At 42.5% G+C, this 23532-nt stretch overlaps 1 protein-coding gene across 2 annotated transcripts in view; it reads left to right on the top strand.

Annotated features, from left to right (window-relative positions):
* The window catches only part of BMP7 (bone morphogenetic protein 7), a 100117-nt gene that overhangs the window by 46188 nt on the left and 30397 nt on the right, over positions 1–23532 (top strand). For both annotated transcript variants that reach the window (XM_036751580.1, XM_036751581.1), the window contains exon 2: positions 1892–2084. In XM_036751580.1, the coding sequence (XP_036607475.1) occupies positions 1892–2084 (193 nt within the window). The remainder of the gene's footprint in view (positions 1–1891; positions 2085–23532) is intronic.

Below are 23532 nucleotides of genomic sequence, written 5' to 3' on the forward strand. Positions count from 1 at the left end.
CCTTTTCTGGGGCCCCGCCTCCATCCCCCCCATCCCATTTCTCTTTGTCTCTAATTATAAATGATACATTTTACTATCTTGATCTAATATGTGGATTCTGGGTCAGTATTTCTCATAAATTAGGTCTGAAAAGATTTGTTACTTCTGGGTCAAGAGATACAGCCAGAGTGTAAAGGGAAAGGGGAGGAACTGTAAACAGGGAGAAGAATGGTTCCTTGAGATTCTTTTGAGTTCCGTTCTCCCACATGTTACCAGGATTTCAACAGCTGCAGTACATTCAGAGAAGCATGTGTGTTAATATCAAAGATCACATTTCCAAAGGGCCTCTCAGAATTCATGGGTATATCCACTTACATAGACTCAGGGTAATTAAATGAGCAATTGGTTTATCTGTGCTGCATGCACAAATGAGCGGCCTGGTTTGGCTGGACTTTTTTTTTTTTAAAGAAACCCTTTCAAACTATAGTTCTAAATGTTTTCAGAAACCTTAGGAATTCTCTTTTCTTGGGGACCAGCCTATCTCTTATCATACAACCTGATGATTCTGGTCCTAGAGCAAAGTTTAACCTAATCCTAAAGTTTTCAAAATTCATTGGCCTGAAAAACGTCCACTTCCCTTTCATCCCATTCTTAATTTCCTTCACCCCTCCACCCTAAGTGTGTCTTAATTGATCTCTCTGGGCCTTAGTTTCCTCAGTTGTAAAATGAGAGAATTGGGCTAGATGGTGTAAGGTCCCTGCCAGTTCTAATGTTCTATTATTCTTAAGGTCTCGGAGGTCTGTCACAAATGCCTTCCTTTTAGCCTTATTCTCCACTATTCCCCTGCATAAACTCTGACTAGCCAAATGAGTACTGCTATTCCCTCTGCCCCTCTTTCAAAGTTAACTTGTTCACTCTTGCTGAACACACACCCCCTTTGTGTGTAGTTCACCCAGCTCTGGCACATCTTTCAATTCAATTATCCAGAATGAACTTGGAACACCTGAACATTCTGCTTTCTGTAGAAAGGATTCTCTCTAATTCTCCCTCTGTCTCTCTCTCTCTGTCTCTCTGTCACTATCTCTTTGTCTCTGTCTCTCTGTCTCTCTCTCTCTTGATGACCGCCTCATTTCTTTGAAAGTTTGGCGCATCTGGCAGAGTATGATTTTAAACAGTAGTGTTTGTCTTGTGATGGGGCCTTCTTCAGCCAGCCAGCCTCCCCCCTGCCTTTTTTTTTTCAGAAGCATTCTTACTATGTATCTGTCCTCTCTTTGTGGTCAGTCTAAGTGTTTGCAGGTTGTTGTGTTTGTCCTTCGTTTTTGAAGAGGACCATGGCATCAGGGAGATGATGACATGACTTGGAGTTGACTTTGATTTGAGTGAGGGAGGGCTGTGCAAGGTCACCAGCCTCACTTTCTCCTCCAGAGCCATCTGGGTCCACTGACCAGATATTCAAGGTGTTGAATGAATAGTTATGAATGTGGGCCTATAGTATTCATAGGATCCTAGTGTTCAGAGCTAGAGACCTTAGAGATCATTGTATCCAAACCTCTCATTCTAAAGATGAAGAAACTGAGACTTAGAGAAATGATTTGTCCAAGGTTACACAGGCAAAATGTAGGAGAGCTGGAACAAGACTAGAGCCTCTGGCCCCAAATCCAGTATTCTTCCCTAACTACATTATACTGTAGAATCCAAAGTACTGTCATTGGTACAGGCAGGAGAGGAAACAGGAGTTAAGTCTAGCTCTTCAATTCCAAACGTAGTAAAAAAGTGGGAGAAATACAACAAATTGCTTACTTCCTATTTATCTAAAGTGAAATGATAGGGACAACGTAGAAAGTACCTGCTAGAAGATTTACAAATGGAAAGTCAGTTACCCTTTCTTTCCCCACCCCCCTTTTTTTTCCAGTGGAGCATGACAAAGAGTTTTTCCACCAACGCTATCATCATCGGGAGTTCAGGTTTGATCTCTCCAAGATCCCAGAGGGAGAAGCTGTGACTGCTGCTGAATTTAGGATATACAAGGATTACATCCGAGAGCGCTTTGATAATGAAACTTTCCGGATCAGTGTCTACCAGGTGCTTCAGGAGCACACAGGGAGGTGAGGTTCTGAATGGGAGAAGGTTTGCCCTTTGGCAGACATTCATGGGGGCTGGGTGAAGAGGATGGTGACAGGTGGAGTATTGTGTGTGGTTGCTGAGTTTCAACCATAAATGCCAGTGTTATTGGACAAAATTTGCAGCAGAAACTTATTTATTTAGAACTATTGGGAAGAAGACCATGTTGACATTCATTAAATTCTCAGATTGCATTCAGACGGTTTACTTTGTCTACTCTGTAGCCAGTATTATTCTAAGTATTACTGGGAATGTGTTGTGGAGTACATAAAGAGCAGAGTTAAAGATACAGAACAGAGTTAGATGAATTAACAAAAAGCATTTGTCATTCACCACAAAATACAAAAATTCTTTTGCATTTCAAGAGCTGAAATTGCCAGAAATTAAAGACATAATCACAAGTCTCAAAATTGGAAGTGGTCTTCGTGGTCATTTGATCCAACGTGTCTCATTCAAAAACTCAATTTCTTACAAACTTACCTTGAAAAGATAGTAGTTTTGAGACCAGATTCTCTTGAAATTGTAGACAGGATCCTAAAAAGCCATAAAAGGATGTCATTTTTAGCTTTACTCATAAAGTTACAGAAATATACTGGTATTATTTGTAAATTTCAAATGAGTAGAGTTTGAATTAACAAGATCTTACGGTATAACATGATAATTGGCTTCAGACACTTGGAGGGGGGCGGGATATGTTAAAAAGGAGCCATTCCCACCATAAGCATCTCTACAGGAGGACAGAAGTGTCTGATCCTAAAAACTCTTCCTGATTTAAGAAGGAAGAGTTATCTTCTCCATGGCCAAACTTTTTGATCCTTTTGGGAAAATTGATTCAAGGCTAGAGTGGAAAAGTACCATAGAAATGACCAGATTGATATCATCAGAAAGAGACTTCAGACATTTCTTTGGAGGTATGATTTCTAGAACTATGGTACTCTCTGATGCAGGCTGGAGCCCTTGCTCTCTCTCCCACTTACAGAATATCTTAACTGCAGCACTTTATTAGCAAAAGCATTTAGGCACCCTAATTAACCCATACAGACCATATCTCAGTCCTCCCATGGATTTATTGTTTTGCGTGTGCAAAATTACAAGATGAGCCATTAAACCCATTCCAAGAAATTATTAATGTATTCTCTACTCTCTGACAAATCTTTCAGAGTCCTTGAACAAGACCATATGTTTGATTTTTCTCATCTAGGCTGATTAATTGGGACTACGAGAACCTCAAAGATCATTTATCAATAACACTCAATCAGTTCTGTTGCATGATGCCTTGCTCACACCGTTAGCCCACTGGAAGTCATAAAAGCTTGTTGTCATTATGTTCACAAAACCTGCTTCAAAAATATTGGTCAAGAAGTTAATCTCAGCAATTTGACTGGCCTGTGTGAACACTGGGTCAGGCTCAACTCAGCTGTTCTGCATATCCAGTCACTATGTGATAGACAGCACTCAGTCTTTCTCTGTATTTTCAGGGGACAGGCCCAAGTCTTTGCCTTTGGTGGGATTTTGTTTTGGTGGGATTTGGGTTCTTTCTTTTTTCCTCTTTCTTTCTTTCTTCTTTCTTCTTTCTTTCTTCTTTCTTTCTTTCTTTCTTTCTTTCTTTCTTTCTTTCTTTCTTTCTTTCTTTCTTTCTTCTTTCTTTCTTTCTTTCTTTCTTCCTTTCCTTTCTTTCTTTCTCTTCTTCCTTTTTCTTTGTTCTTCTTTCTTCCTTCCTTCCTTTCTTTCTTTCTTTCTTTCTTTCTTTCTTTCTTTCTTTCTTTCTTTCTTTTTCTTTCTTTTTTCTTTCTCTTTCTTTCTTTCTCCGTTCCTTCCTTTCTTTCTTTTTTCTTTCTTTCTTTCTTTCTTTCTTTCTTTCTTTCTTTCTTTCTTTCTTTCTTCTTTCCATCCTTCCATCATTCCTTTCTCTCTCTTTCCATTCTTCTTCTCCTTTCTTCCCTTCTTTCCTTCTTTCCTCTCTTCTTCTTGCTCCTGTTGTTGCTGGTCTCCTTCTCCTCCTTCTCCTGCTTCCTTCTTTTTGTCTTCTTTTTTAAATAATGCAACAGATCTTCATGATCCTTTTTCTTCCTTCACCCTCACCCTCTCCCTGTACTTCCTTTCAACTTCATGTTGGCTTCCTGTGATTTCTTTTACTGTTTGTGCTAATTATCAAAGCTCTGGGGGTTTTAGTTCCATCCCAGATCACTTCGTCTACCTATTTGATCCTACTTAGGAGTCATCAGCAGGCTGAATTTATAGCCTAGGACACTGAGGCCCTGAGTCACTATTGTTAGAAGATGAATTTGGTGTCATGCGTGGCATTCCTTGGCAAGAGGAGGCAGAAGCCAGGCATAACATGCTGCACATTGATGTGCAGTTCTGTTCCAAGATTACTTGGGTATGAGAAGTGCTCCTTTGGGACCCATTCCTTTGCCTGGGATTCCTGCCTCTGAACTTTACAAGCATAAGGCCTTCAAAGGTAAATCTGCCTGGGTCTTGGAGAAAGGAATGACTTGCAAGTAATTTTCCAGGAGTGATCTTTTTCTGAAGCCAAATAATACTCTTTTTCAATACCTCACTAGATGCTACATCTCTGAGTGAGGCTAATGAGGGACTGCCAGCCTATCTCCCTGCTGCTCTGGCCCTCTCTTCTGCTCCTACCCAATTGGGCTATAACCCTACACTTTTCAGTTATAACTGAGTCTCAATTAGTGTGGATAATGAATCTTGTGACAGGATCATCTTATTTATTCACCTTCTTATGCATATTTGCTTTGGACTGGAGCCAGTGACCATAATTTACATAATTACAACTTCAAATAGTATGAATTCAAATACATATGATCACTTGAGGAGGAATTAATTGTTTGCACTAATCAGGACCTGATTGAACAGCTAACAAAAAGAGACCTTTAAATCACCGCAGCTTCCCAAAGTCCTAACTTTTGTGTAAAAGGATTTTCTTTTTTCCCACCCCCAGCATTTGGCCCCAGAACATGCTAGGAACCCAACCATTTTGTCATCTGTGAAGCTTAGGTCATGCTGTGAAGGTGACTCCTAGCAATAGAGTCCATGAGCATGAAAACCTCGGCCGTTTTTCTCCATTGCTCCCCTTGTCTGCTTGTTCCTGCTTGCTTGTGCCTTTCTGCCTTAGCCAGGGGAGCAGTCTTGCTCATTAGCTGCAGAAGGCACGCAGTGTGCTTACTGAGGTTTCATGACTGGGCTGCACAGCTGTAGAAGAGCTGGAGCATCTGGCTCTCTGGCTAACCTTTGTATACGCTCCACGAAAGCCTTGGGGATGCTTTGGGATTAGCCGGCTTTGAATCTGGCTGCATTGTCTCTTCCCTCATGGGGGTCACTTTCCTTTGACTCCTCTTGATCTTCTATCCAGATAAAATTCCGATAATAAGTCCTTGTGGATGCGTTCCAGGCCTAGAGCTTTTGTGCTGCTCATTAAGGTGAGGACACAGACTCAGACAGGCTGGACCAGACAAGACCAGGCTAGAGTGGGGAGGGAGGAGGGTCTTGGTGAAACCCTAGCGTAAATTAGGAATGAGAACTCTGGGCCTTTGGCAGCAGTCCTGGCTCTATGATGGGGGTAGGGGAAAGAAGGGAGGCAGAGGTTCAACCAGGAAGCAAACTGCAGAATGGGTGAAGAATGGAAAGTGGGGAGCGTGGAGGGAGGGGGGAGACTGGACCATACACTGAACATTGTTGTTCTAAATCCAGAGACTACAGATTGAGAAAAAGTCAAGTGGGATCGTAGACTCAAAGCTGGTGGGGACCTTAGAGAACATGGAGTCCATCCCTTTCATAGGATGACAGAATTGAAGGTAGAAAGAGACCTTAGAGACCATTTTTATTTTATGGGTAAGAAAACTGAGGCTTAAAAAGACTGAGACTTTTCCAGAGTCACACAGCTAGCGTGTGTCTGAGGTCCAGGCCCAATGCTCTTGCCACCTGGCTACCTTTACCTTTCTTGCATATGAGAAAACTGAGGTCCAGAGAGGTCAAAGAGCACATAGGTTGTAGGAAAGTGTTTGGACTCTGGGCTCTCTGGACTCTCAGGAGTCTGGGGGTTTATTCCTCTGCCGAGTCTTGATTTTTCTAGATCAAGGTGACTATTTTAGAGGCAGAACTGGGGTGGGGAGACAGTATAAATGTTATAAGAAAAGAGGAGAAACACAAAACCAGTCAGATGCTATTAACCTTTTAATTCCCTGTATTGGGAACTGCTGGAAGCTTCTTAAGCATTTTACATGCTCCCCTTCACTTGTCTGTAGCTCCATCTGGGTAGAATGTGGCATTTCCTTCATAGCCGTGCTCCAAAAGCCTCATAGGGGCAGGATATTTGATCCAGCTGAAAGGGCAGAAGGACATCTGGGCAGCAGATACGACCCTGGTGACACTGCAGAGTCCACCAGTAAGGGTTTCCCTTGGTCCAAGGATGAAGTCGTGCGACAGCTGAAGGCCAAATGATCCTTGGCAGTTGGATGAAAAAGTTGCCATGTTTGTTTCAAAGAACCAAGTCCTTTCCCTTAGACTCCCACCAAAATCAGGGTAAGTTCAGAGTAAAGTCATAAGGAGTGCAGGACCGCTCCTGGTCTTGGCATTCAGAACACAAGGCAAATCTAGAAAATGATTTTTTTTTCTGACATTCTAACAAACTAGCATGTCTCCAATATACACCATGAATAGGGGAGGGAAAGAATAGAAACTAAAATTGGCTGACCTCTCCCTTCGGCCTAACAGTAAGTAATAGGAACGCAGGATTAGAGATGAAACAAAAGTCCTCTGTCTCAGGAGATAATGACAGAGAAGCTTACACCACCCAGGGCGTAACTAACAATACAGACAGCTGCCTTCCCCAGAGGCACTGAGCTACTGGCCTGGGAAGTAGAGGAGTTGGGCCAGATTGATTTATTTTATTCCTTGTACCGATCTACCCAAGGTGCCAGCGTTTTACCTCCCCCACCCCTACCCCCAGGTAAATGAGATGGGCAAACCAAGGGACTCTTCCATGGAGGCAGGAAGCAGCTAACAACCTTCTTTGTTTAGCTGCAAATGAATACAAGATCTCCTTTTTAGCTTGAAAATAAATCTATTTATTGCAAGTAAATATATAACATGTTCATTAAACCTGTAGGATATATATTTGTTAAACCTGTAGGCTCTAACCAGGTTAGAGAGCTCAGTTGAACCAGTCCCTCACCCACACTTCCGAATAGAATAGGGTGAGGGAGAAGACAATATAATGTCTATCTTGAAGCTCTAAATTAGACTGTATATGGCCCTCAGCTATGATAACATTCTAGGAAGAATCATCTTCTACAGCAGAGGATTTTAACCTGAACTTGTTTTAAAATATGTATTTTTATAACTGTATTTCAGTGTAATTGGTTTTCTTTGTAATCCTAGGTATTCGATTTTATTATGCATTTAAAAATATTTTTCTGAGAAGAGGTCCATAGACTTCATCAGATTGCCAAAAGGATCCATGACACAAAAGGGGTTAAGAACCCTAGTCTATAGCATAAAAAATGCTTAATTGCCAAATCTAATGGCCTTTTCTCAGGTCTCCTCCTTCTTGACCTCAGCAGCTTTCCACATAGTTGACTGCCTCCTCCTGTATACTTTCTCCTCTCTGGATTTTTGTAACATTGTGCTATTGGTTCTCTTCCTACCTGAAAGACAGACCCTTCTGGGGTTCCCTTGTTGAATCTTTCTCTGTTATGTCCATTAACAATGGGTTTACTCCCAAAGGCTTTTTTTTCTGGGCCCTCTTTTCTTTTCTCTGTGTTCTCTCGCTCGGGGATCTTATCCCATCCCTTGAGTTCCATGATCATCTTTCTATAGATGAGTCCCAGTTCTATATATCTAGCTGTAGTCTCTCTTCTGAGCTACAGTCTTACATTATCAACTACTGGATATTTTGAAACTAATGCCTTCAAGGCCTCTCAAACTCCCCATGTCCAAAACAGAATTCGTTTTCTTTCCCACCAAACCTACCCCTCTTCTAAACTTCCATATTTTTGTTGAGAGCACTACCATTCTCCTCTTCATCCAGGTTTGGATCCCCAGCTCCTCACTCTCATTCACCCTACATAGCTGATTGGTTGCTAAATCTTATTGATTTCCATTTCCAAATATATCTTGTGTATATTCTCTTCTTTCTACTCACAGGGCCAGCACCCTAATTCAGGATCTCATTACCTTTCTCTGAGACTATGGAGTTTTCTCATTGATCTGATCCACCCTCCACACAACCTCCAAAATGATTTTCCTAAAGGACTAGTCTGACTGTCTCAACTACCTACTAAATAAATTCTCATGGCTTTCTTATGGTCCCTAGGATTAAATATGAACTACTTTGGCATTTAAAGCTCTTCACAATCTGGTCCCCCTTTTTTATCTTTCTTGTATTCTAATACATTATTTGTCTCTATGCACTATATAGTCCAGCCACACTGGTCTCCTTGCTGTTGCACACACAGGGTGCTCCATCTCCCATCTGTATTCTTTTTGTACATGCTGTCCCTTGTGGCTAAAGTTCTCTTCTTCTTCACCTTCTCCTCTCAGAACTCCTGGCTTCCTTCAAGCCCCAGGTTACCTGGCACCTTCTGCAGGTGACCTTTTCCATCTCCCAGCTCCTAGGTAGGGCCTTCCCTTTGAAGGTTACCCTGTATCTATTTTGTTTTTACTTGCTCCTACCTGTATATGTACATTTTGTCTCCTTATTAGAACAGAAGCTCCTTGGGGACAGGTGTGGGGAGTGTTTTTGCTTTTTTCATTGCAGAATGCCTGGCCCATAGGAAACTCTTAATAAATGTTTGTTGATCAATAAACCAGGAATTCTCCAGGAAGCCAGGCCAATGCTGTTCCTCCCTCCCCAGCTGGAAAAGTACAAACATAGAATTGTAGGACTTCAGATTTGGAAGGGACTTTAGAGATTATCTCAGCCAGCTACCTCATTTTACAGAAGAGAAAACAGTGCAGGTCCTCCCAACCCTAGGCTTTCCGGTACATGTTCCATTACCCTTTTGGGGGGAGAGAAGGGGCTTGAATCTCAGACTTCTTAATAATAAGTTAGTGAGTACTTGCTGTGTGTGAGGCAATCAGACCAGTGGAGGCTGGTGATAACAATGAAGTAAAATGCAGCCCTGCCCTTTAGACATTTAGTTTAGTGGGAGAGCAGAAACTTACAGAACAAGTCACATATCTGTAGAATTTTAAAGTTTACAAAGTGCTTTTCTTCCAATAAGCCCTAAAGGGCAGGTAGTGTAAGTATTATTCCTTTAATTTTATAGAAGAAGAAAGTGAAGCACAGAAAAGACAAGGGATGGCCGCCCGAGGACACCGAGCTAGAAAGGGTCGGAGCTGGAATTTGAACCTGTCTCTCCTGACCCCTAAATGCAACACTCTTTTCTTTGCACCATGGTGCCTCTAGGAGAAGAACTTGCACGGTGAGGCTCACAGGTGCTAAATGAGTCACTCTTAGGATAAGGGCTCTGTGAGTTCAGTGGAAGGGAAGGCAGTTTTCAGCTGAAAAGGTCAAGGAAGACCTCACAGGGAAGGTAGCAACTGAGCTGAGCCTTGAAGAATGAATGACTCAAGGCTTAGAGCAGGTGGGGGGAGGGTTGGGTGGGGGGGAGGGTTCTAGGTGGATTATCAGAGACAGGAAGGGGCATGGGGTATTGGTGAAGGAGAACAGGCTGACTGCCCCAAGTGATTTATTTTGAGCTGGTTTTGCTGCCCCGTCAATGGCCACCATTGACCCCATTTTGGGGTAAGTGTAGTGGGGGAGAAAAGCTGAGCTGTCTGGGTGAGATCACTCCGTATGTTTGTATGGTGCTGTCTCTTCCCTTAGTACAATGGCACCCAGGGGACTGGGAGGAGGCGAAGAGAAGGTGGGGAGAATGAGTACAGAACACACATGTGGTGGCAAATGTGAAAAAGAACCCTTTGAGGACTTTTATCCTTCCATGTAGAATGCACTGAGGCCAAGAAATAATATGGATCCAAATGAATTAGGACAGTTCCTGTGGATACAAATTGGCTTAGTCCACCTGGAGGTGGTATTTTAGCTATTTTTCATATCTGCTAATGGAAAAAAAAATTCTGTTAATTCACTTCAAGTGCCGACTATGAACAAGGAACTGCTGTGTTGGGGATATAAAGATTTGGGGGAAAAAAGAAATTGTAAAGGGGAGAGACATCTCTTCAATTTACTGAAGGGTGCGTCTGTCTCCTCTGCCCCAGTGATTCCCCACTGGCTGTGACTTCCGGAGGGTATCTGTGAGAATGATGGTTCAGAGTTCCCATCTAACTCCCACAAAAAGCCTGGGCTAATCTAGAATTCCAGACGCGTTGGATCTAGCTTTGGCTCCTCTACTCACCTGCTGCATGAAAGCGACTTCCCCTTTCTGGGCCTCGATGGCTTCTTCTGTAAAATGAAGGTGGCGGTTCAATGAGGTGAACTCTCATGGCGTCCTTTCCAGCTCTGACATTCTATTCTCCTAGTGCCTTGGCTTTCCTGGTGGGTTTGTGGGAATCAATTTACCAACCTTTGACCCCCATACTATTTGCCTTCTCCCCTGGGGCCTCTAGTTTTCAGTTCTACTCTTAGACTTTCCCTACCCTTCCCATTAGCATTAGGACCTTTTAAAAGACCAAGAAGAGAACACATTTCAAAGTAACCAGCCAGCTATCACAGAGGAGCTAATGTGACATTTGGAGGGCTCAAGAGGACCCCATCAAAAGGGCAGGCTTACTTACTTTCCTTGAAGGCTCCAAGCTTCAGTAACTCCTCTTCTTGGGGGGTGGGGGTGGGGTGGGGAAGGACAATCTGGGGAGCGCCTCATTAGAACTCAAGCTGAACTGAAAGCATCTTTGTGTCACTTGAGAAATCTTGCTCATCACTGGCACTGGGGAGTGGGATGGAGGGGCACTTGTGTTCTGTAATTCAGCAGACTCATATTCTGCTCCATCTAACTGGGCCCTGATGGATAGGCATGCTAGAGAGGTACACGTGTCTAGTCAGGCATGTAGAGGAGAGGGGGAAAGCCCCTCCCCCCTCTCCTGGGCCTCAGCTTCCTCATCTGTCAAGTGATGATTGCTCAGCTCCCTCTCAGTTCTAATATCTTTTGAAACTTGGTCTTGATGTTGCCATGCAGTTATAGGGCTCTGTGTCCTGTAGGAAGGGATCTAAACTCTCTGGACCTCAGTTACTCATCTGAAAAGGAGGGGTTTGGATTAGATGACCTCTAGATCTAGTCTAGACCTCCTTTTGGCTCTAACTCTATGATTTCATGTCAGTTTTGGTTGTGAATTTTGATGATAGTGCCACCCTTTTGTTTCTCATTTAGGATTCATTTTCAGAGTGTTTTTGCAGAGATACGCCTGTCTTGGTGTGCCTTTCTTCCCAGGAATTCATTTGTGTCTGTGCAGAGTAGCTGATTTAAAGAGTTTCTTGCAGAAAAAAGAGGAAAATGGAAGCTTTAAAGTCTCTCTTAAGAATTCAAGCTTCAGAAAAGTCCTTTATTTAGCATTGAAACACTTGTGAGAAAACAGGGATGTTGATCTCTGGAAATATTAGTCAGAAACGTGACATTTGGATCTGCGGAATTCTTTGCAATATATACCACATTTAACATTTCCTTACCTAAGTCTATTCCCCTCAGATTCTCTTATTTGATCACAAAATATCAAAATATCCAAGCTGAAAGACCTTCTAAAGATTCTAGTCCAACTTATTCATTTTAAATAGGAGGGAACAGTGGCTTTCCCAAGGTCACACAGAGCATGAGCGTCAGAACTGCAGACCTATGAGGTAGATGAGCTAAGTGAGGGCAGCTCAGGTGCTCCGTTTTTCAGATGAGGAAACTGAGGTATTCTTATCCTGTGTCACACAGCTGTAAATTAGGACTAGAGGCAGAGGTAGATCTATGAACTTAAGGTCCCCTGACTCTTGCATGGTATTTTATTTTCCGATGTCTCATTCAGGAAGAAAAATTGTTCAAGTCTGAGGGCCTTGTCCCATCTTCTGTGTCATTCATTGATGGTGGCATAGCCCTCGGGACTTTCAGCCGTCTGGTGTAGCAGGTCTTCTAATATGTAGCTGGCTCTTTCAGAACTGAAACTGGAGACTAGGCTTAAAAAGCTTTATTCAATGTCTAACTGAGCCCAATTTCCAAAAAGTGAAAATTACCCATAATTATAATACTTTTCAATTCCATGGAGGTTTTCCTCTGATTGTTATAATTATATTTGCTGTTTGAGTGCCAACAGGACACACAATAGCGGACTGGGCTCTCATGCACACTGGGGGAGAATTATCCCGTACTTACTTGATATTTGCAATCAGAGTGTCCCCTTTATTTATTTTCTAACAAATGTTGGTACAATTTACTTTTATGTTAAATGCTTGTGGTCTATACATCTTGATCAAGAATTTAATTCTGAAAGCATTTCGAACTTAGAATTCAACTTGTCTATAGAAGGCTATTTTTCCAATTGCATTAACATCTGCATTTCATATCAGAGCCCTGTAATTGGTTCAACTTTTTGGCAGGAGGCAAAGAGAATTAATATTTTTCAGTTCCCTCATAAGCAGTCATCTGTAGCAGAGTACTATGCAAATCTTACATACCAGTTATGTGCAAGGGCTATCAATAAAGATTATCATTAAATCTAGACTGACCAAGAGCGTTTAAGTGTTTGACTCACTTAGCAGAGTTGTGCTGATATTTCAAATTAAGGTCGGGAATAGGGTTCTTGAGGCTTGATGAGGGGCAAAGGACCTTAAAAAAAAAGTCCCTTTCCATTCCCTCAGTCAACACCCTAGTCCAGGCCCTTATTACCTCATGCCTGGACTATTACAATAGTATCCTCACTGGTTTCCCCCACCTCCAGTCACTCCCTTTTCCATGCTGCCAGACTAATTACTTTAAACTATTGCTTTGATCATGTCCCTTCTTTGCTCTTTTGAGCAAAGCCTTCAATGGTTCCCCATTGCCTGTAGGATAGAGTTTAGGTTCAGATGAGGCTCTCCATGGCCTGACCCTAACCTCCCTGATCACCTTTACCTACAGTGATATCTCTTTGAATGTCTGTAGCACTGATTGTGACCTGGATGTTGCATACAGATGAAGGAAGAAGTGGGGAACTCTCACATGGTAATGGGGAGGGGTGTCCTGGTATAATGGGAAAAGAAAGAGACTAGGAAACAGGAGACATAGGTTCTAGCTATGACTTTCCCACTAATTAGCTGTTTGATCTTGGGCAGATTACTTCACTTCTCTGGGATTCAGGTTAAAATAAGGGGGTGGAAATATAGTCCCTTCCAACTACAAAATTCTCAATTTATTAAATCATGCAAAAAAGAACAGGTGGCAAAAAAAATTCTTTAGTACGTTTAATGTGGTTGGAATCGTTGTAGCACAGCTTGGTACATGATTTCAGAAATACCTTGGGCTGAGTTATGTCCCCGTGGACATAACCTCATCGAGTTGAGGGATTCTTAACTTTTGTTTGTGTCACGGATCCCTTTGGCAGTTTGGTGAAGCCGACAGACCCCCTTCTTAAAGTTTTCAAATACATACAATAAAATACAGGATTGTAAAGGAAATCAAAGGTTAGTGAAAATAAAGATGTAATTTTTTCCTCATCCAAGTTCATGGACCTCCTGTCATCTATTCATGGACTCATTTAGGACTCTGTGGACTCCAAGCTAAGAACCCCACATCTGTTAACAGATTGAGGCAACTAGGTGGTATCCAGTGTATGGAGTGCTGGGCCTGGAGTCAGGCAGACTTGAATTCGAGTTCAGCCTTAGACACTTACCAACTGTGTGACTCTGGTCAAGTCACTTAACTTCTGCCTGCATCAGTTTCCTCAACTGTAAAACGGGTCTAATGATAACACCTACCTCTCAGGGTTGTTGTGAGGATTAAATGAGGTGATATTGTAAAGCTCTTCTAAGAGTCACAGTGCTTGACAGATAGTAGACACTTAATAAATGCTTATTCCTTCCTTCTTTACTCCTAACAGCTTGTAAAACAGATGTTAGTAGAGTCATGATGAAACATGTTACTCATCTCCCACCTCCAGAAAGAAAGGTTGATGGACTCACAGTGCAGATTGAGACTGTCTTTTTGGAAATGGCCAGTTCAGGAATGTGTTTTGCTTAACCATATATGTCTGCCACAGGTTTAGTTTTCTTGCTTTCTTAATGGGAGATGAGGTGGGGTGGGGAGAAAGAGAGGTGAGAGGAAGAGAATTTAGAGCTGAAAATAAAATCGAATTTAAAAAATTAAAAAAAAAACATGTTAAACCTTTCTGTTGACACTACTGTTCTAGTAGGATTCCATGGTGTTTTCACTGACTATATCCTGAACTTTCTTTTCCATGTCTTCCTGCACCTTAGGAGTAAACTAGCTCACATTCTCACCTGTTGACTCTTTTCAATGTTAGTCTTCTTAGACTACCTAATGGAAGCTGCTTGAGGGCAGAGACTCATCCATTTTTATCTCTGTGTCCTTAGCATCTGGCCCAGTGCCTGCCAGGTCACGGGTACTGAATAAATGAATGATGTATAAATGAATGGTCCTCAGTGGGTAAGAATATCCTTTATTTCTTCCTAATCCTTTTACCTTCCGCTGTTCTGCCAGACCCTAGCCCACTTCCTAAGCCACAAATAAATGGCCAAAATCTATTCTCTGCTCTTCCTGTTTCTATATCAGAACCTACCTCCAAGGGTTAGTTATTATGAAGATCAAATGAGTTAATATTTGTAAAGTGCGTAGCACATAGTAGGCACTATATAAATAATTATTCTTTCCCTCCCCTCCCCCTTTCCTCAGCTATTTTCAGACCTTGTTGGCCATTCTCAGTTCAGACATTTATTAGTATCAGTATATGGGTAACATTATGTTGGGCTCCATCCCTTCCTTTTCCTTATCTGAGTCCCATTCTCTGGCTTGCATCATTGTTGTAACAACTTGGAATTAAGCACTGCCCCTTCCCCCCATTTTTTTTTTGTCCTTTTGTGTGTTTGCATCTGAGGATCTCACTTGACTTGTACTTATTTCCTTCAAGTTACATAATTCTGAAATTTGGTGTGGCATTAAAAAAAAAAGTCAGAAAATGATGCTTGAAATTGTCTGTGCATCTGTCTCAGTGTGTTTATTCCCTTAGAGGATATTTGAAAGATCCTAAACTTACTTCACTTCTATTTTGGTCAAGAATTGGAGTCACTGGAGGAAAGGGGGCGATGAGGAAAAAAATGTGAGGAGGGAACAGTCTCGAAGTCCACATTTCCCTATCCACCCACCTCTACAAATGCCCAAAGTGGACAGCTGATCAGCTAGTAATTTTCTTCTGTGGCATTTCAGAGGCTTCCTGGTTCCACCCGCAGAGCCAAGTGTTTTTTGGGGGGGAATCCCACAGATCTTTAAATTTCACCACAAATATGTCCCAGAGTGCAGAAATCAGCAGCTTGGCTCACCTCTTGTTATCAGATTTCTTGTATGGATTGAGGCTTAGGTTGAGTGGAGTAAGAAGGGCCTCTGGTTTTACAGAAATTCTATGGCCTGAACTCTGGAATCTTAAATCAGGCAAAGAGGTCAGATTTGAAAACCATATTCAAGTCTGCTATCTTTTCTCCAGCTGCCTGATCCTGCCGCCTGCTCAGCTCCCTCTCCTGTTTTTCTCTAGCTTCTCCAGCCTTTCTCTGTGGCCACATGTGTTGGGCAGCATCGTGGCCCTGTTGAAAGGAAGGGAAGAGAAAAGAGGAAAGATGGAGAGTCTGAGAAGGACAGTTAAAAAACTAGGAAATCCTTGGACACTTCAGGGCCAGCTCCAACTTATTTGGCTGTTACCAAGTCCCATGGCAGTCTGCTGCATGATTGCAGGATGGGACTGTATGACACATTCTGAGGGAGAGCTGCCAAGGATTCCAGGAGATGTTTTCTGTGTGTGGTTTAGGGCAGAGTTGACCAGCTTAGCATGTTAGTACACATGAGTGCCTTTTGAAGGCCCCACTGGAATGGGCAGCAAATGGGGCTTTCCCCATGACTCTGGCTCCTGCTCCTCCACCTCTTCACCCCACACAGACTGGAGCCAGGACCACTCCTGTCAATCTCTCCCTCCACCAGAAGCCAGCTGAAGGTCACCTCAGATTTCCAGAGTGTTTAGCCTTCTGGTACTTATGGGAACACTCAGACTTCTTTCCACTGTACCTACCCTTTATCAAGTCACGAATATTGATGGATTCCATCCCCTTTCCTCCCTTTTATTTGGTCTCAGTTGTTACAGTCAAATGTATACTTTTTAAAAGGCTTACTTCTGTGCTTTTCCCTCTGTTCTTTTTTAACTCCCTCAGTTTTTGTCAGCTTACAAGGGGTGGGGAACCTGCGGCCTCAAGGCCACATGTGACCTTCTAGGTCCTCGGGTGCAGCCTTTTTACTGAGTCCAAGTTTTACAAAACAAATCCTTTTATTAAGAGAATTTGTTCTGTGAAGTTTGGTTTTAGTCAAAGGACTGCACCCGAGGACCTAGAGGCCTTGAGGCCGCAGGTTTCCCACCCCTGCTTAGGCTATAAGTTACTATATAAGAGTTTAGGAAGGATGGGCACATCTGCTTCTGTGCAAAAATGTCTTGATGCATGCCTCTTTCAGGGAGAATGGACCATTTTGTTTGTACACCTCCCCACTCCCGTGGTGTTTTTCCTGCTCCTGTGTTCCCTTAGGGTAAAGCAATAATACTGGCATACTGGGTCATAATTTTAGCTATTAAGTACATTGCTTGCCAGAGTGCGATCATAGGAATCAGGGCTAGTTCACATGGTTAAGTGTGTATATGTCTCAGCTAACAGTGATCTAGACATTTTTTGTTTCTTTGGAATAGATTTACTAATTGGAAATCTTTAAGGTATTTTAATTTTCTGGATACCTAAGAAACTTGGGCTTAATCAAAATTCAATTGAGGACCAGGTTTATGGGTTTGCTTAAGTTACCTGATGTAATTGTGTTACTGGGGTCAACAGAAACCATTCAGTTATTCATTGCTTGTGTAGATAGTGCCTGAACTGACAAGCAAAGGTCTTTGGAATAAAAAATGGGCTGAGCTATAAAAATGCAGAGATGGGACACAGAGGATCCCGTTTGGGAGACACTTGTCATAGTATGCGTGAAGGGGAGCAAAGTGAGGACCACACAAATTTAGAGTTGAAAGGGGCCACAGAGGGGACCCAATCCAACTCCCTTGATTTATAGCTGAGGGTTCTTTTTGACGTGTTGGAGTCAGAGGATGTGGAGATGAATCCCACATCCTATTTATGTGATTCTAGGCAAGTCAATCTCTTTGGGCCTTGATTTTCTCATTGGTAAAATGAGAGGGTATACGATGATATGGAAGGTCTCTCCTAGTTTCATAACTTGGCTTAGGGAAGGCCCTCCTGCAGCTAATTTGTCCCTTAGCTTCACGGAGGAGGTTGTTGTGTAGGAAAACACCTGAAGAGCATCTGGACTGGGGGAGGGAGGAGAAGGAGGAGGAGGAAGGAACCCTGGCTATTTTGTGGATGGAACATTGCTGTTCATGCTGGCTTTTCCACCTTCCTCTAAATGACTTAATTTTAGTTTTCCTGGCTTCTTGCTGCTTTAAAGGGGATATGCTTTAAAAGCCTCAGACCTGTATGACTCTCTTTTTCCTTATGTCTCCAGGAAGGTGGGCACTATTTTGGTATCCTGGTGAGTGTGAGAGGGTGGGGGAGGAGAAAAGGGAGGGGGGGGGTAGAGCAAGGCATTCCCTGAAATCTCTGGGGAAACCTAGATCTAGCAAAAACCACTCATTTAGCTTGTCCGGTGGTGTCATGGAGGAGGCATGGAAAAAGCAATGAGCTAGGAGTCAGGAGGCCCAAGTTCTAGCCTAGGCTCTGCTACCAACGCAGACAGCAGGACTTCAAATCACTCCCTGCTCTTTCCCTGGGCTTCAGTTTTCCCATTTGTCAAATAAGGAGGCTGGATTCAGTTCTTGTAAAAGGATCACAGATTTTAGCACTGGAAAGGGTCTTAGAGACCATCTACTTCACCTCCCTCATTTTGCAGATGACAAAATGAGGCCCAAAGAAATTAAGTGAATTGTCCAAGGCCACGCAATGCAGGTGGTAGTAGCAGAGCCTAGGATTTGAAATCAAAGGTCCTGCCCAGACCTGACATTCTCAGATTCTGAGCTGGGCTACTTGGGAAGTGGAGAATGGATGGGGGTGTCAGGGAGGTTGACTCGGCTTTCCTGCCATCAGTCTATGGCATTGAAAAGCTGACTGGAGCTGACAGTAGATCTGAGTAAGTATCTTAGTCAGTGTGGGTGGGACAATGAACACCTTCTGAACTTGTCTTTGATCTTTCACTGAGGGTTTCCCCTCTAGGCCTATTGTTTGCAGGTTTGCTATAACTACAGGCTGTCCAGTGGATTCCGCAGTTTCCCAGACTGGCTCAACCCCAGCACCTATGTATCCTGTTGTCTGGTTGGGTTCCCCAGATTGCATCATGTTAGCTTAGGGAATTGAAAGCATTGTTACTGTAGCAACATGTAGAGCTTTAAAAATGTTTATTTTCCGTCTGCAGCCAGCTCACCAAGAAGCAAAATGGCAGAGAAGGAAAAAGTGGCTCAGGGCTAAGGTGAGAGAAGGAGGCTGCTATAGTCTAGCAGCTAGAACCTGGAGACTTTACCTTGGTTCAGAATGGGGAAAACTAGTAGTCCCAGGCTCTCTCTTTTTTTTTTAAGCAATTGAATAGTATGCTATTGAGTCTCCATTTAGAATCCCAGAGTCTCTGGGGACCTTAGAGTCCCTCAAGCACATCCCATTTGCTCTTAGGGATGCTAGCTCTGGCCTCAAGATCAAAGTTGTCATCAGCAACACTAGATTGTCTCAATCTAGTGGTGTTGCCTTGCTACTGACACTGTTCTCTGATCACATACATACATACAATGCACTAAAGTGGTATTTTGGGGATGGTGACATTCATGAATTTCTGCCCTTCTGATTATATGAACAAACATCTATGGCTATATAGATACGGGGATTGACCTTGGACCTATGAGTGTACTAAGCTAAGATACTACCAGTGGGAAAGACACTGGATTTAGAACCAGAGGTCCCACTTTGAATCTCATTTCTATCACTTGGACGACTAACTCACTAAGTCTCTCTGGGTCTCAGCTTCCTGATGGGTGGTATCAAAAGATGGGACTGGATGACTTCTGAAATCCCTTCCGCCTCTAAATGGTCCATGATCCTGGATATAGCTTTACTTGCATATTGTATATGAGAGACATTTTAGTCTAAGTACGAAAAGCCCTGGACCAAGAAATCTGGGTTCTAATCTCAACTCTGCTACTTTGTAGTTGTATGACCACAGGCAAGTTACCTCTCTTCTCTGAGACTCAGTTTCCTCAGCCATAAAACGAGGGAGTTGGATTAGATCCCCTCTGTGGTCCCTTTCAACTCTAAATTTGTGTAGTCCTCACTTTGCTCCCCTTCACGCATACTATGACAAGTGTCTCCCAAACGTGATCCTCTGTGTCTGATCTCTGTACCATCTCACTGGCTGTCTCCCATATATGAAATATATTCCTTCCTCCTCTCTGTCTCTTAGATTCTCTAGCTTTCCTCAAGGCTCAGTTCCCATCCTGCTTTCTACAGGAGGCCTTTCTTGATTCTGTTCTTTGACTTTTACCAGCTGCTTGTGCTTTTTCCTCAATATTTTGAATGTGCCTTTATTCATGTTGTCTCAGATCCTGGAGGGCAGGGACTGTTTTACTTTTGTTGTTGGGCCCCCAGTGCCTTTCACAGTTCCTGTTGCCTAGTACATTTTAATTAATGTGTGTTGATTGATTGTCATAGCCTTGAGTAGTCCAGGGCCTCAAAAAGTGGGACTTGATGCTAAATGTGGTAGTATTTGATTGTCCTCCAATGAAGGGCAGTTAGGGGTCACTTGAGATTCATCAGAGTCAGGCTTTTGGGAAGTTTGGCCCTTGGGAGACAGCAAGTCCTAGCAGTAGAATGTTTTGTAATTTGGGTTCTCAGGAACTCCTTGCCTCTTTAATTGCAGAGTATCTGAGAGGATCCCCTTCATTGCACAATCCTCAGCAGGAATAAAGGGGACCTTTTCCAGGTGACAACAGGAAAATTTGGTTTAGCAACTATAAACAAACCATCAAACAAAAACCCTTCACTTGACCCCATCATCTTCAAGCTATTGTCTTTATCTCTTTCTTTTTTTGTGACAGAACTCCTAGGAAAAAAAAGCTGTCTAAGCTCTTTGGCTCTATTTCCTTTCTTCTCTCTTCTCAACCCTCTACAATCTGGCTTCCAAACATATCACTCAGCTGAAAGTGCTCTCTTCAAAGTTACCAATGATGTCTTAACTGCTGTATTTAATGGTCTTTTCTCAGTCTTCATCCTTCTTGACTCTTTTGTAGCAACTTATACGGATGTCCAATCTTTCTGGTACTCTCTCTCCTATCTGGGTTTTTGTAACACTATGCTTCCTTGGTTCTGCTCCCATGGTCTGATCGTTCCTTTGAAGAGTCATTTTTTGCTTATCATTCACGTCCTGCCCTTTAACTGTGAGCGGCCCACAAGGCTCAGTCCTGGGCCTTCTTTTCTCTCTCTTTACTCTTTTTTGGTGATCTCATCAGCTTCTGCAGATTCATTTATCTTCTCTATTCCTCTGATTCCCAGATCCACATATCCATGCCTACTCTCCTTTCCAAGCTCCATAGCTGTATCACCAACTGCCTACTGAACATTTTCATCTGAGTGTCTCATAAGCATCTCAAGCTCCAGATGTGCCAAAATAGAACCCATCATTTCCCCCCTCAAATCTATCCCTTTATCCTAACTTCCTTATTTCTTTTAAGGGTGCCACCATCCTTCCAGTCCCTCAGATTTATAGCCTTGGATTTGAACTCGGCCCCTTTCTCTTACTTGCCCTCTATCTCTATTCAGTTTCTAAATCTTGCTGCTTCCATCTCCAACATCTCTCACATCTGTCTCCTTTCAGCTCGTGTGGCCACTGCTGGATGTTTAGGCCCTCATCACTTCTTGCCGGGCCTATTGCAATAGCCTCCTAATTGGTCTCCCTCTTTCAAGTCTTTTTTCCCCACTACAATCTATTTTCCACACAGATACCAAAATGATTTTACCTAATCCATAAACTCCAGTGGCTCCCTGGTTCTTCTAGGATCACTATAAACTCCTCTCTTTGGCATTTAAAACCCTTTATAATCTTGCCCAAGCTTGTCCTTTTCTTTTTTTAAAATAGTATTTTACTTTTTCCAGTTACTTGTAAAGCATTCTTTTTTTAAAAAAAAAATTAAGTTCCAAATTTTTTCCTTCCCTCCCCTCCCCCTCCTTAGAAAGGTAAGAATTTTAAATGTTATATATGTACGATCATATAAAACAAACTTAATCTTTTCAACTTCATTATATTTGATTCCCTTTAGCCTTTCTTGATGATCGAGCTGAACTGGCCTCCTTGCTGTCTCTCATACATGACACTCTCTCTGGCCTTTGTACTGGATGTTCCTGATACCCAGAATGAGCTCCCTCCTCAACTCTGCTGCTTGGAATCCCTAGTTTCTCTCCAAGGGCAACTCAGGTCATTTTCTACATGTTGCCTTTCTTGATCCCTCTGTCTGCTAGCTGAATTTCCTTACCTGCCCCCCAAATTATCTTATGCTTATTTTTTAATATATGTATGTATGTACACCTCTCCCTAATTAAGTGGAAGCTCCTCAAGGCGAGAGACGATCTCATTTTTGTCTTTGTATTCTTAATGCCTGGCATAAATTATAGTAAGAACTTAATAACGCTTGTTGATTGTTATATTTAATTAACTATGGTCCATGGATCTCTGTCTCTGTTTCTCCCTGGCCTCCCCAACAAGATGAATGGAAAATAATTTTGTGACCATTGAAACTATAGACAGTTTTCACTGTGCCATTTTCTTGTTCAAAAGCCCTATTGGGTTTAAGGCTAAAATCATTAGTCTGGCCTTCAAGGCACTCCAGAACATGGTTCTTCCAACATTCACTCCTACTCTTTTATCAAACATGCTTCCTAATCATAGGATCATAGATTTAGAACCAAAGTACTCTCACACACATATGTGCATTTATCTATATATAGATATATATGCATACATATATTTCAATTTTATTGATACTTTTTGTTTTCACATATCATTTCCAGATATAGTCACACAAACACATACCTCCCTAGTGAGTCTTACATTGTTAGAAAAGAAAAGAAAAAGAAAAACAGAGAAGTAACCACCTCTGACGATGTATGTGACACTCTGCATCTGTTTCTCTAGTGAATGGAGAGAGGTATATTTCCTCATCTGTTCACCAGAGGCAAGATTGAACATTACAGTTACAGTGGGTCAACTTAATTTTATTCTTGCCAACACCCTCATTTTCCTGATTAAGAAACCAGAGAAGTTAACTAACTTGCTCAAAATATCTTTGATAGTTAATAGCCCATTTGGGAATTCAAGCCCAGGTCCTCGGATTTCAGTCTAGCTCTCTTTCCACTGTACCACACTGCTGCTCTATCATTTCAGCCTGGCTAGTTTTCTCTCAGGTCCTGGGCACTGTCTCAATCTACCTCTTTCCCTTTTGCTCTTGCTCTCCCAAGAGCGAAAGAGAAGACAGCAGAAGCTTTCCAGCCTTTTAAACTCTGCAATGGGCTGTGCTTATCTCGATTTTTGTACCTTGTCTCTTGCCGATCTTCTTGCCAGGAAACCTACCCAACTCCCACCTGCCCCTTCTTCACCATTCTCTGTCTAAATCCTGTTCATCGTTGCAAGCCCAGCTCCAGCTCAGCTCTCCCACACCTCTGAAGATTCCTGCTCCCCCAGTCTCTCCCATTCCCTAAACTATTAGTGCTCTTAAAACCCTCACTTCTCATTTTGGCCCTTGGTTCCCTCCTGACTTGTCCAAATGCCTAGTTTCCTCAAATAGATTGCAAACTCAGGATACAATCTTATACTCCTGCGGGACTTTTCCATGTGCCTAGCATAGAACCTTACACAAAGAAAGGCACTCAGCTACTGTGGAATACAGTCAGGGGTGTGCTGGAGCCAGATAAAACTTGATTGCTATATTCTCAGCGTGAGCGTGGACACTTTGGAAATGTGTAGCACATGCTACAAATCAGGACTTAATTGATTGTTTTTTGACTGTGATGGAGAAAATGTTAATAATGCAAATTCAACTTTTAAGTGTGTGATAGGCGCGTTTTTGTTTTGTTGTTATTGTTGTTTTCCAGAGAGCCAGTTGTGCTATACTTACCAGCCCACCCACCCCTGAATGAGAAATAACACACAAGCTCTTTAGGAACCACCACATTCGATCCCATTCCTTTTACACACCCATGCTTGCTCT

The sequence above is a fragment of the Trichosurus vulpecula genome, chromosome 3 (genome assembly GCF_011100635.1).
Source record: "Trichosurus vulpecula isolate mTriVul1 chromosome 3, mTriVul1.pri, whole genome shotgun sequence".
Taxonomy (NCBI): Eukaryota; Metazoa; Chordata; class Mammalia; order Diprotodontia; family Phalangeridae; genus Trichosurus; species Trichosurus vulpecula.